The 12,707-nt window shown below is 37.0% G+C and overlaps 2 protein-coding genes across 3 annotated transcripts; both read left to right on the top strand.

Moving 5' to 3' along the window:
* LOC18771230 (myb family transcription factor EFM) lies at positions 2,846-5,182 on the top strand. 2 transcript variants are annotated; one of them, XM_020569186.1, is made up of 5 exons: positions 2,846-3,136; positions 3,240-3,466; positions 3,586-3,985; positions 4,401-4,474; positions 4,570-5,182. In XM_020569186.1, the coding sequence occupies exons 1-5, from the start codon at positions 2,938-2,940 to the stop codon at positions 4,843-4,845; spliced, it is 1,176 nt and encodes a 391-aa protein (XP_020424775.1). In that variant the 5' UTR covers positions 2,846-2,937; the 3' UTR covers positions 4,846-5,182. The 2 variants fall into 2 exon arrangements, with proteins under 2 accessions (XP_020424775.1, XP_007204391.1); XM_007204329.2 differs by having other exon boundaries at positions 4,398-4,474.
* Positions 7,164-11,854, top strand: LOC18770711 (protein misato homolog 1). The gene is made up of 10 exons (XM_007204143.2): positions 7,164-7,340; positions 7,440-7,541; positions 7,638-7,683; positions 7,770-7,845; positions 7,949-8,315; positions 8,799-9,048; positions 9,414-9,656; positions 9,737-9,856; positions 10,616-11,074; positions 11,351-11,854. Exons 1-9 carry the CDS (start codon positions 7,269-7,271, stop codon positions 11,065-11,067), a joined length of 1,728 nt encoding a protein of 575 aa, XP_007204205.1. The 5' UTR covers positions 7,164-7,268; the 3' UTR covers positions 11,068-11,074; positions 11,351-11,854.

The raw sequence follows: 12,707 nt of genomic DNA, 5'->3' as shown, positions 1-12,707 counted from the left end.
GGATGGTTGCAAATAGTTGTCATATTGAATGAGAGAGCATCTTTTGGCAATTTGTCCTGAGAGAAAATAAACAAAAACCCATCATCATCCATCCCCAAAAGAATCCTTATCCCCAACAAAGCTAAATTACAAGAAACACCCTATTTTTAGCTGCCATGGACACGTGTCGGTTGCATGGTGAGGAATCTTACGACAGGCACAAAATCGATCGAAAATGAACCATGAAATTCCGGACAAAACCCACGATTATGTCATTCTTCTATTAACGGACGAGACCGCACCGCAGAGGAACCTCACCGCTCCGGATTTAAGGATCGTGCACCACGTGTCGGTATCTGGTTAGCGGTGACACAGCTCCTGCTCTGTTGTGTGTGCTTAGCGTTGCCCTGGGACCCCTAACGAATGAACCATAAACGGTCTAGGAAAAGTTGCTTTACTTAAAGGGAATAAAAATCTTTCACATGGCAAACGTTTTGTACTTTTTTTTGCCTTTTTTTCTTAAAAAAGTTTTAATTTTTTTTTAAATTTTTATGTTGAACCTAATGCTATCAATTGGCCCATTTAATTGGGTCCTAATTACCCAATTAGGGATAATTATTTCCATTTTATATGCATCAACTAATATAATTAGTTACTAATTAAAATATTTATTATGAAATTATGTGATTAGCTAATATGATCAGAAAGAACCACAAATTTCTAGATGCCCCTTGGAGGTGGTGTTGGTTGGGGAGGGGGGGTTGCATAATTGACACACCAACAAACAAGTATTAATAAGTGCACGGTAAAATTCTCATCAAAAGAAAATTACTTTTTTTTTAAAATCTTTATGGAGTGTCACTTGCCAACCACCCATGTTATCGGCAAGGGCATAGTTGGTAATCGATAATATTATTTTCATTATAAGTCGTTTACGGACGCGGTGATCCGTCCAAAAATGTCAAAAGTGGCCTTGAGAGGTATACGTTGGTAATAGGATTAGACAGCTGACTCCAATAAATTGCTCCAATGCTTTGTCAATTTTATCCGGTTCATGATAAATATAGATTAAGATCTAATTATTAGAGTTTCTTTTCTCTAAAAATCATGAAAATAATTTCTACATTTTTAATTGTAACACATAAAAGTCCTCATTTCAATAACTCTCGCCCTACGTCGATATTCTCTAACAATTATTTTGTTGACTAGCTCGAGATCATTTGGCATCCAAGGATTTGTCGCTTAGATACTACAAAGTCTAGTTTTGTTGGTGCATCTTCCAAAAATCATGTTGTTACTATTTTCCGAACTAACTATTCAATTAATCTCTCTATTATTCTTGCAACTAACTATATTTTTGCTAATTCAGTTATTTATCATAATGATGCCGTTGTCATTCTCGGAGGTTTTTTTAATATAAAAAATCAACAAAGGTTCAATAATCTTCAATTTATAAATGCAAAAGGGAAAATTTATTATTTCGATAGTTGTTGTCGTACGTCAACATTCTTTAACAGTTATTTATTGAGTGGCTTGAGGCCATTGGACGAGAATGAGTTTATAACTTGGGAACTATAAATTCTATCTTTACGAGCAGATTTGGCTGTATCGTAATGGTCGAGTGTTTATTATCACTTTTTTTTCGAGAATGGCCCCAATGGGCTTTCATTCATTGGCAATTGCCGACTATTGATGGATATAGATTCAAAGTTGTTATAGATACGATTCGTGTTGTTGTGCAACTGTCTTGGCGTATACAAAAGATTGTGTAAGATACACGCCCTCTTTCTCGCCTTAGATGTGAGAATTTATTTACTATAATCTTATATATCTTTTTAACATAATAATAAACAAAGGTTTCTTCCATTTTTAAACGCAAAAGATAAAAGTTCTCGTTTGGATAGTGCTGTCGTACGCCAACATCCTTTAACAGTTATTTATTGAGTGGCTTGAGGCAATTGGATGAGAATGGGTTTTTGCTAGGCAACTATAAATTCTAACTTTACTTGCAAATTTGGCAATATCGTAATGGTCGAGTATCTACTATAGCTTTTTTCTTTTTGGGAAGCCCTGATGTGCTTTCATTTATAGGCAATTGCTGACTATTGGTGGATATAGATTTTTAGTTTTTATAGATACTATTACGTGTTGTTGTGCAACTGTCTTAGCGTATACGGAAAATTGTGTAAGATAAATGCCATGTTTCTCGCCTTAAATGTGAGAATTTATTTATCATAATCCTATCTATATTTCTACCCCCAAAAAAAAAAACCTATTCAATTTTTTTCCTCCAAGATATTTACATAGCGTGATTGGAGGCATTGATTTATTTCTCTTACAATGCAATGTTGTTGGGGCCAAGTATTTGTTTAATTTTTGTTTTTCATGTTAAAGTGTTAAAAACAAGTTTTTTTACATAGTTGTATTAAAGAGTGAAAACAAGTTATAATTTTAAAAAGAAAAGCAAGTTTAAGTGGGAAAATTAGAGGATCCAAAAATGAAGCACTAATTCTGAGTCACCCAAAAAATAAAAGTTTACCCTTGATGACCAAAGTGCCCTCAATCTTCTCGCATTAATACGGCGAGGTCAACGATTCCTTTTAACCCACCTAATAAAGAATCTTGAACAGGGCACCCCACAAAATACCAACCGAAAGTAAAAATAGAAAATAAAAATAACAATCAATTATTACATTTTCGCGGCGTGAGTACGGATTCCAAAGATTCCACCGTCAAAACTCGGACCCGAGTCAATGAACTGAGTTTCCGAGTTGACCCAGAGACGCGAGGACCCGTATGCGAAGCACTGAATCTTTGTGTGTCCTGAATCTGAAATTCCCTTACACATATAAATTGGCCTCTCTGTTCCTTATCAGGTTTTATCTGGGCAATGCTAGAGACCGAGACACGGAGAGAGAAAGAGAGACAGAGAGAGAGAAACAACAGAGTGAGTGAAAAATGGAGCTGAGCTTGGACACCAGTCTGGTGTTTATCCCAAAAACAATCTCTGACTTCCTCGCGCAGCTCTCAACCATGGAAGATAGCTCTCAGAGGTCGTCAGAGCTTGATGCTTATGTGAAAAGGCTCGAAGATGAAATGAGAAAGATTGAAGTTTTCAAGCGCGAGCTTCCTCTTTGCATGCTGCTCTTAAAGGATGGTGGGTTCTCTGATTATCTTATTTTTTTCCTTCAAGATTATTAATATTTTTTAGGTGGGGTTTTTTTTTTATGATTGATTGGTTTGATTTGATGTGTATGCAGCAATTGAGAGGTTGAAGGAGAAAGTAATGCAGTGTAAGAAAATGGAAGATCGGCCTGTGATAGAAGAATTCATACCATTGAAGGGTAATCTGGATGAGAATGGAGGGGGAGTTTTGGGAAAGGAAAACAGTGACAAGAAGAACTGGATGAGCTCTGCTCAGCTTTGGAGCACAAGCCTCAATATTTTTGAGTACAACAAACACGACTCTGTATCAGGACTCAGAATGGTTAAATTCTAAATTTCCTTTTTTTTTTTTCCTGAAAATAATCTTGTTAAAGGCTGGAACTTTATTGGGATTTTGCAGAATTTTCATAATCTTCTTGATTTTTTTTGTGCATATCACAGAGGAACGAAGAAGATGATCGGTCGGTGCCTGAGAACCCAATTGAGGCAAGTAATAACAGAGCCATGGGAAGGACATTTGTGCCATTCAAGGAACAATATGAGTCTGGTTTTACAGGAACTTGTCTTAAGGATGACAAGGAGGTCTCACAAGTCCCAAGCCTTTCTCTTATGACTCCATTGATGTCTGAAGCACTGGATGCTTCTACCAATACAAACATTAAGAGCAACAACAACTGCAGAGGTGGTTCAGGTTCTGGTTTGGCAGGTCAACTCAAATTACAGAACAAACCTCAACAGCAATCACAGCAGCAACAACCCTTTAGGAAGCAAAGGCGATGCTGGTCACCTGAGCTTCACCGCCGCTTTGTTGAATCTCTTCAACAGCTTGGAGGAACACAAGGTTGGAGCTTGAGACTAGAAAATAATATAATTAAGCTGATTGATTTTGCTTTCTTGAAAAATAGGATGGGAAAAATATGTAGGGGGAAGAAGTTGAACTTGGACTGGAAATTGGAATTGGAAAATCTGCTTGGTCTTTGGTCCTTTACTCCTTTCCAATTCAGAATTTTTCTTAAGAAATTGAATATAGTGGGTGGAATCTTGCACTTCCACTTGTGAAGTTGTAAGACTTATTGTTGGTTTTCAGGACTTTCAACAGCATGACAATTTTAGAACATACTTGATCTTTATGCTTCTATGCCAAACTACTTGAATTTAGTCCTTTTTTCAAATTATTTGAATCAAATTCTCCTTTATTTTTTGATTTTATGCGCTTGTTCCTTATCTGTGTGTTCTTTTTCTTTTTTTTGTAGTAGCCACTCCTAAGCAGATAAGAGAGCTTATGCAGGTGGATGGTCTCACCAATGATGAAGTGAAAAGCCATTTGCAGGTTCGTTACTTAATTTTGTTTCTCTCATCTATAATTATAATTTTCCTTTCCTGTCTGAGTGGTTGCTCATGTGTTTGTCTGATTTGTCTGTGCAGAAATACAGGCTTCATGTACGAAAGCTACCGGCTTCTTCTGCTGCCAAAGGCAATGGCATATGGATGCCCCTAGATCACAGTGCAGACCATTCTAAGGCAAACAACTCACAGTCTGGTTCTCCACAAGGTCCTCTCCTTCCAGGTGAGTTTGCCAAAGGTCGATCTACAACTGGAGGTGAGTCGGATAACAGCAGAGAAGCAGAAGAAGATGAGAAATCAGATGGCCAGAGTTGGAAAGGTGGGCTTCTTCACAACAACCAAGGAGGAGATGTATAGACATACAATCATCCCCCATGAATTTTGCAGATACAAACATACATGGGGAATCATAGTCTCTGAATTATGAGTAATAGTAATAAGGTACCTTTAGCAAAAAGAGAAGAGATATGCAGCTGAAGTTTTTTTTATATAAATATTTTGAGGCACTGCTTTAGAAAGAGGAGATGTGAATTTGCCATTGTTAGAGCAAGTTTCTTCGTCTGGTTCTTTTATACAATAGGAAGTAAGATGAAAATGTTCCCAACATAATATTCACTTTATTTTATTTGTATGGTTTAACATCTTTTCTATTAGTTATGCTCTAGTATCTCAACTTCAGAGGTTCAAATTGAAATCTTTATCCATCAGATTTCTGCTACATATTGTTTGCCTTCAGAAGTTCTCAAACCTTATTGGCATCGGGTCCGAACCCGAAAGTTTATCAAATCCTTTTGAACTTTTTCTAGTACATTGGATTATGAGATTGAACCCATGACTTATCCTAATCCTTTTCTTGTCACCTAGGCTAAGCCTCAGCGGTTTCAAAATCCTTAACTGTCATTGTGGAAATTTAACATGAAAATCTAACTCCATCCTGAGAATACAAGTGTATCTGTAACCGATTGTCTTCTTTCCATGCCAAAATTAGAGGGTTTGCCTTGCTGCTTGTCATCAAACAAAGATCAAATTTTTGTTCAACTGAATCCTAAACATCTGATCACCAGCTTGCAAAATAAAGGGGAAAGGCCAGCTATTTTACCCCAAACTTGGTCATTGGACTTGTTCATTTGTTCATAAACCTTGGCACTTGCATTGTCGTTGAATTCTTAGTAGCAGGCCATCTTATTCTCTCTCTCTCTCTCTCTCTCTCTCTCTCTCTAGTGTGCACATCACTTCTCAACTACCAACTTTTGTTTTCTGTAGCGAACACAATTGCATGCTTTTTACCATTACAAATCTTTGTGGTAGTTTGCTTTAAATTATATATAAACCTATGTTGTATAAAATCTCTCTCCAAATAAAATGTCATGGCATCTGCAAGCCTCAATTCTGTCATGTCCATGGTAGTGGTGGTTGATAGGTATATGGCATATTGAAAACTCAAAAGTCACTGTCAAATGAAACTGGGACCTAATCAACATTTTTTATGATATCCATTTCTACATTGAATAAGTTCACCAGTTTTCTTGGTAAATAGAATAATCTCACCTTACAGCGAGGCTCATGCAAAGATAATTATGGATCCACGACAAAGCAGTCGCCCTCAAGATAAAGCAACATTTCTTTTTAAAATTCATGAATCTCAAACAGTTGATATGGTGAGCCCCAAGAATCTTTTGGGTAGAAAACTCAATGATTCAAAAGATGGCCCTTTACTTGTGCCCTGTTATGTTCATTAACCACCAAACATTTTCATTTTTTATTCGCTTCAATGTCAACCAATTGATATTTCTCTGTTCGTATTGTCGGATTTTTTGAACATATCTTATTGTCTTTAGATTGTTTGTGAGCACAATCAGTGGTGGTGATGAAAACGTGTGCCAGTCGCCTGAAATAAAAATTGTTCATTGAAGAAATGAGTCGATCACCCAATAAGATTTTGGTTTTTTCCCCCGTGTTTATAATATACTCTTTTATGTCATCCATTCTAAAAATCCACTACTTTGACAAGTTGTCAACAAATTTGTGGAGATAAATTCTTATATACAATTGGTGTAGAAAAAAGGTTATGTGATATTCACTTGTGAACGTGTTGGTCATCTCTTGTGTAATTAACAAAAAAATAAATATACAAAATGATATTTGAGGAGGAGGGAAGCGAATCTAGGACCTTGAATGAAGGGCTTGTAAAATAGTCAAAAACTATTCTCAAGAAGCACTTGGACAATCAAACTCTTTTGTAGTAAGTACTTCTGTTTATAAAAGTGTTTGTGTTTTTAATAAATAAATAAAAGTTTCTACCAAAGGCTACATTTATAGTTTTTAATTCTTTCGGAAGCAATTCCAACATCGCAACAGGCTTAAAATAAGGGAGCTTCTATAATGAGGGAGCTATGTTGAGGGGTTACAATGAGGGGGTTTAATCCAATAGTCCAATAATAACTCTATACCAGATCAGACAACTATTAAGAACTCCCTCATTTTAACCTCGTTATAACCCTCATTCTAGCCCCTCTGTTAAAGGGAATCCCAAGCAGGCTTAAAGACAACCCAGACCAACATGCAAGTGTATGCACCAGGGCCAGGCTGGTACACTTCTTCTTATTCTGGGTAGATGGACTTGGATTTGTTTTATAGGCCCAACTAAATGCTTATCCTTTTGGCAAACCGCTAAAACGCACCGTCCTGCGTCTCAGTCTTCCTTCGTCTCTCAAAACCCCTTTGGCTCCAAATTCATTCCCTCCCTCCGATCCCTTGGCAGCTCTGCTGGTTCCGAAACCATGAGAGAACTCGTCACCCTCCAAGTTGGAAGCTTTGCAAACTTTGTGGGCTCACATTTCTGGAACTTCCAGGTACATACACAAACACAAGCTTTACTCACACACCCATTAACTCACTCTGCCATTCAACTTCCTTCGTTGATTAACATATTCATTCATATATTCTTGAAGGATGAGCTAAATGGGTTGGCGGAAGACCCTTATGCTGACCCAGTATTCAAGAATCAGTCTTTGAACATGGACGTGCTCTACCGCTCTGGTGAGACGCACCAGGTGTGCAGATTTTTTGTTTTTATTTGTTTTACTTTGAATTCAAATGTTTTGCTTCACCTTCTTCTACTTAGAGACTTGCACACATGACATCAACAGGGTACTTTGACTTACACTCCCCGCCTGGTTTCTGTTGATCTTCAAGGTACTTGAAAACTGCAATTGGGTTTGTGTATTTAGTGGCCTTGAAATGTATGGAAGTTGCAAACTTTCAATTTTTGACTTTTACAGGGTCCCTTGGGTCTATGAGCTCACGTGGTACATTGTATGATGAGGGTTCATCTGCATCATCAAATATTTTGACATGGTAAAACATTTTTTAAACAGGTTTTAAAAAATTATGCATTTTGTTTGCGTTCTTCTTTATATGTTGTGTTAGATGATTTTACTGTCTCTAAACCAATGTGCAGGGGTGGTAATGTTTCTACTCATGCTGCCGAGCCTCATAAAAAGAATTTGTTCTTGCAAAGTTTGTACGGGGAAGAGCAGGAAAATTCTTTGACTTTTGAAAATGGTGTCACTGGTGGAGAGAATCCTCGAACAGAAATTCATGACAGGGATAAAGTGGAGAGTTTAGAAAATGGTGTCCAATACTGGACTGACTTTTCAAAAGTTGAGTATCATCCCCAAAGTTTATATGAATTAAGTGGATTGTGGGTGGATCCTCAGAAATTTGACAATTACGGGATTGGAAGGGAATCCTTATCTGGGGGTTTACAGGGAGAAGAAATTAGTGAGAGGCTTCGCTTTTTCGTAGAAGAGTGTGACCATATTCAGGTATTTTACTAGTATAAATTGTTGTCCTATACTTTGACTTATTTACATCTTTTTCCTGGCTTAATTGATAGGGGATGTTGGGTGGGATGTTTGATCTAAACAAGCTGTCAATTAGTGCTAGTCGAGTTGATCATGTACTCTAGAAATACTGTCTACTGATTTTTGACCATGTACTTTATTTTAACCTTGAGAAAGCTAGTGTCTGAGACTGTCCAATATGGTGTATAAAAGGGTCCTTGTAGTTATGGACCAGTGTGTCTTACTCTATTTATGAATTTGTATTAAAACGACGTGTATGCTACATGAATTATGTTTACATGGATTGTGAGCATCTTGAAGCTTTTAGAGACTGAAAGATTCATTGGCTAATATTTACTTCGACAAAAGTAGTATAGTATTTTCAGTTAATGAGTTTTTGGTGCTCCCTGCTTTGTATCAGCCTCTCAATGTTGGGATCTTCAATATGAATTTGTATTTTGACAGGGTTTTCAATTCATTGTTGATGACTCGGGGGGTTTTTCTCCTCTAGCTGTGGATGTTCTGGAGAGTATTGCAGATGAATATACGAATGCTCCAGTGTTGCTCTATGCTGTGCGTGGTCCTGGTTCTTCCGTGGATCCCAGAAGCCAGAAGCAGAGAGTCAGTAGGAAGCTTCACGATGCTGTTTCATTTTCAAGGCTATCATCGTTATGTAAACTGATCGTTCCCGTGGGGTTACCCTCATTGAGTAGAAGTAAGAAATATTGCTCTTATTGAATGTATTATTTGCATGATTGATTCTCTAGCCTCTTCAGAGTCAGTTTACATACTGTTGCTGTAGCATTGTGATTCTGCTGCCTTTATCTCTCTCTCTCTTAGTTATCTGATTTAATCCTATTAATCAGGATAAAATGAGTACCAATTCTGTGCTTAAGCTGTTAAATTTCCCCGTGAATGAATATTGGCATACTTAATATAGAGCCTAGGTTTTAAAGCTTTGTTTGAACCAATAGTTTGTTCTTCAGTTTCTATGATCAGTGTTGATACTCTCTTAGTTTCTCTGTTTTAAAGAAGTTACACTTTCTTGTGGACTAATCTTCTGTCCACTTGATTTGAAAGGCAAAGCTTCAACATTTCTCTGGATCAATGATGAAAAGCCGTATCACTGCAGTGCAGCTTATGCTGCTACCCTACATTCTCTTAGTCTCCCTTTTCGAATGGAACCACTTGGGCCCACTGCAGACTCATCTTATGCTTCTGGTGCTGTGACTGTTAATGAGGTTGTGGAAATCCTATCAGGGCAAACTAGGCAGAATATGGTTGCCATTCTGGATGCTGCAATGCCAGCCCCTTCTTTAATCGGTAATTACTTCAGTCGGTTTTCACATTAAGCCCTTTGTTATTAGCATTCATTTTGGTTAATTATTTGGCATTATAAACAGGGAATCAGGTCGAGCAAACTTTGCTACGTCATTTGCAGCCATTGACACCAGAGATAGCAAAGGATATTGAGGACTTACAATCAGTAGAATCCATCTCAGTCCACGGGGCCCTAGGACCAGGTACTGTTTTGGAGTGAACATCAGTTCTTTTTATTATTATTTTCATTAGACTCCTGAGAATGTTAAACATGCTCACTTAAGATAGTTCATATTTTGTGCTTCTGGAATTTCTTTAAGCGATTGTATTTTCTGAGTATGCAATTTACTAGTTAGACTCTGCCTTAGTGGCAAGAGCAATGTGAATTTGGGTGCGTGGCTTTAAAAAAAAACAAAAACAAAAACAAAACTAAAAGCATAAGGATACATCCCTTTTTTTTTTTTCCTTTGGGTCACAACATTTTATACAATAGTAAGAACATCCGTGGCCATATCTTAACTGGAACTTCGGAGACTTAAAAGCATATATCAGAGGTTACAAGATAAACATTGCACCACAAAAAAATGTTCTATTGCCCGAATCTGTATTATTTAGCAAGAACATCTCCAAAAATGTCACTCTTGTGATAATACTGCACTGGTTTTCATTTTTTATTTCTTTCATTGCAATCATTGCCTTTTTTATTACATTCTGAATCATCTCTGCATTTTATGGATGTAAATTGTATAACTAGTTAACTTGTTATTTAGAGGCAATATGAATTTATAGATGCTTGTGAAATTACAAGTCATTGGTGAAACTGGAAATTCCACTCTTGTTACATAGTACCTAGAACAACTTAGTCAATGAAGGTGTGAGTTTGGGAAAAATATTATCAAATGTACAATTGGGATTATGGAGACTGGATGCGTATTATATTCTAATTGATCGTTTCTGTTCAGCAAGAGGTCAGCGGGCATCAGTTTCTGAAGTAAAAGATATGGTTCATGCTGCTTATGAGCATGCAACGACAAGGCCAATGTTCTGCCATCTGTCCGTGGCTCAATGTCCACTTCCAATACCTTTGCCGTTTCCTTCAATCTTTGGGAACCGTGTTGGCCAACATGGTGAGCTTTTGAGCACCCCAATTATTGATTCTCCATCAAGGGGATCACTTGATGTCCATTCCATTCCTATGGCAGCTAGACTACGGTCTAGCAGTGCTGTTTTACCATTCTTGGAGAATAGATTGGGAAGTCTTCGTAGCTTTGGGATTGCTAGAGGAGCACCTGGGGCTGAGTTAGTTAGAAGTTGGGGATTTGCAAAGGATGAATTAGAAGACATGGGTGAGGTGCTGTCTAAAATGATCACGACATTGGATCCTCGTTCTCAGATGTCCTCTGATTCAGATTAACTTTCTGGTTAGTGTTAAATTTACTCTCTCCTTTTCATTTGCTGATGTAGATGTCTACGAAAAAGAAATCTGTGAATTTTTTTTTCTTGCCTGAATCCGAGGTCTAATCTTAATTTGACTAATATTCGTTTAGTTTCTATCAACCAAAATAAAAAACCATATCTATATGAATTGACCAAGTTACAAGAGGATGCATGAGCATATGTGGTTCTAACTTATTATGAGGACTGATTAATATTAAGTTTTCTTTTGTATGGGGAAAATAACACGGGGCTTTGAGCAGGTGGAGATGCATGGAAATGAGGAAAGAGCTTTGACATGGCTGGATCTGGAAGGGAGAGTTAAAGCTGTAAATTTGTGGTGAAAGTCAAAGATATTTGGAACTCGGAATACAAGGCAAAGGATGAGAGACAAAGATCAATGGATTTCTATGGTGCTGCTGGGGTTTTGAAGTTAAAGCTTATATTGTCTTGTTTTCTGCTCCCATGTATTTGGGAAGTTTACTGGGCCCATGTAAAATTTCTATTGTTGTTTTTACGTTTGGTGTTCATAGGCTGGAAATATATAGTGGAAATTCCCCAGTCTTGGGCCACTGTCCGAAATGATCATATGGTATTTTGGCAGCCAATGTTAACATGTCTAATTTATGGTACCCTGGTGCAGATGAATTAAGTGCGACACTCTACTTTCTCGAGTTTGCCGGGTGGGTTAGGATTGGACTGGGACTACGTCCGGCACAGTGGATGGATAATCCAAAGTAATTAATACAATTTTATTTCATAAAAAAGTAAGTCTTTATTTTCCCGTCTCACGTTATGTGACCAATTAAAAATACCAAATGTCATGCTCTATGGTGTGAACGTGCATTGTTCAATGCAAGGCAAATAATAATAATAATAGTTTAAAACAAATGTGAAAATTTATCATTGTCCCCTAAATTTATGACATTCTTCCGATTTTCCTCTTCGACTTTAAATTTCGATATGAACTATCCTTTTTTTTTTTTTTTTTTTTAAAGGTATCAATTTACACCTAATTGTCAAACGTATCAATTTTTTGATAAGATTTCACGAATTTTACCCCCAAAAAAATATTAACAAATTTGACGATGGAGACAAAGCTAGCACATTTTAGAAGATGACTGGAGATGCCCATCTATTTTAGCATTCCAACGCTATTGAAGAGGTTTTTAGTTTAATCTTCCTTGTGCTTTGTTTTGATCTTATATGGGGAGGATTTGTTACTATACTGGTTTTTAGTCTAATCTTCTGTGTGCTTGTGGTACTTTGTTTCTGCATTTGTCCTTTTCAGCCCTTATATTCTCTATTTGTTTTCTTATCATTTTTTAGGTTTTAATGAACATTGATTGACCCCAAAAAATAAAACAAAAAAATACTGTTAAAAAGGCTATTAAAGATGCTCAACCTAAAACCAAATTGGCAGTGAAATAGACATAGAAGATACTAAGTTCATGGGGGAGAAAGCCACGTGTCCTCAAATAAATTCCATGAAATCTATGAACTGGACCACAATCAGGTGCAACTACTCTGATAAACATATGAATTCATGTAAAACCACATCACATCATGCCAAGCCACGTTTCAATCACTCAACTTTACTTGATTCTTAATATAATCATT

The sequence above is a fragment of the Prunus persica genome, chromosome G7 (genome assembly GCF_000346465.2).
Source record: "Prunus persica cultivar Lovell chromosome G7, Prunus_persica_NCBIv2, whole genome shotgun sequence".
Taxonomy (NCBI): Eukaryota; Viridiplantae; Streptophyta; class Magnoliopsida; order Rosales; family Rosaceae; genus Prunus; species Prunus persica.
This window is presented reverse-complemented; position numbering and strand designations above follow the sequence as displayed.

What these genes read in the sequence shown, in the direction of transcription:
- LOC18770711 (XM_007204143.2), top strand. Translation starts at nt 7,269, where the DNA reads ATGAGAGAACTCGTCACCCTCCAAGTTGGAAGCTTTGCAAACTTTGTG. An exon ending in GCTCTGGTGAGACGCACCAG is followed by an intron (nt 7,542 to 7,637) that starts GTGTGCAGATTT and finishes TGACATCAACAG; the next exon opens with GGTACTTTGACTTACACTCC. An exon ending in AAGAGTGTGACCATATTCAG is followed by an intron (nt 8,316 to 8,798) that starts GTATTTTACTAG and finishes GTATTTTGACAG; the next exon opens with GGTTTTCAATTCATTGTTGA.
- LOC18771230 (XM_007204329.2), top strand. Translation starts at nt 2,938, where the DNA reads ATGGAGCTGAGCTTGGACACCAGTCTGGTGTTTATCCCAAAAACAATC. An exon ending in CATGCTGCTCTTAAAGGATG is followed by an intron (nt 3,137 to 3,239) that starts GTGGGTTCTCTG and finishes ATGTGTATGCAG; the next exon opens with CAATTGAGAGGTTGAAGGAG. An exon ending in ACAGCTTGGAGGAACACAAG is followed by an intron (nt 3,986 to 4,397) that starts GTTGGAGCTTGA and finishes TTTTTTTTGTAG; the next exon opens with TAGCCACTCCTAAGCAGATA.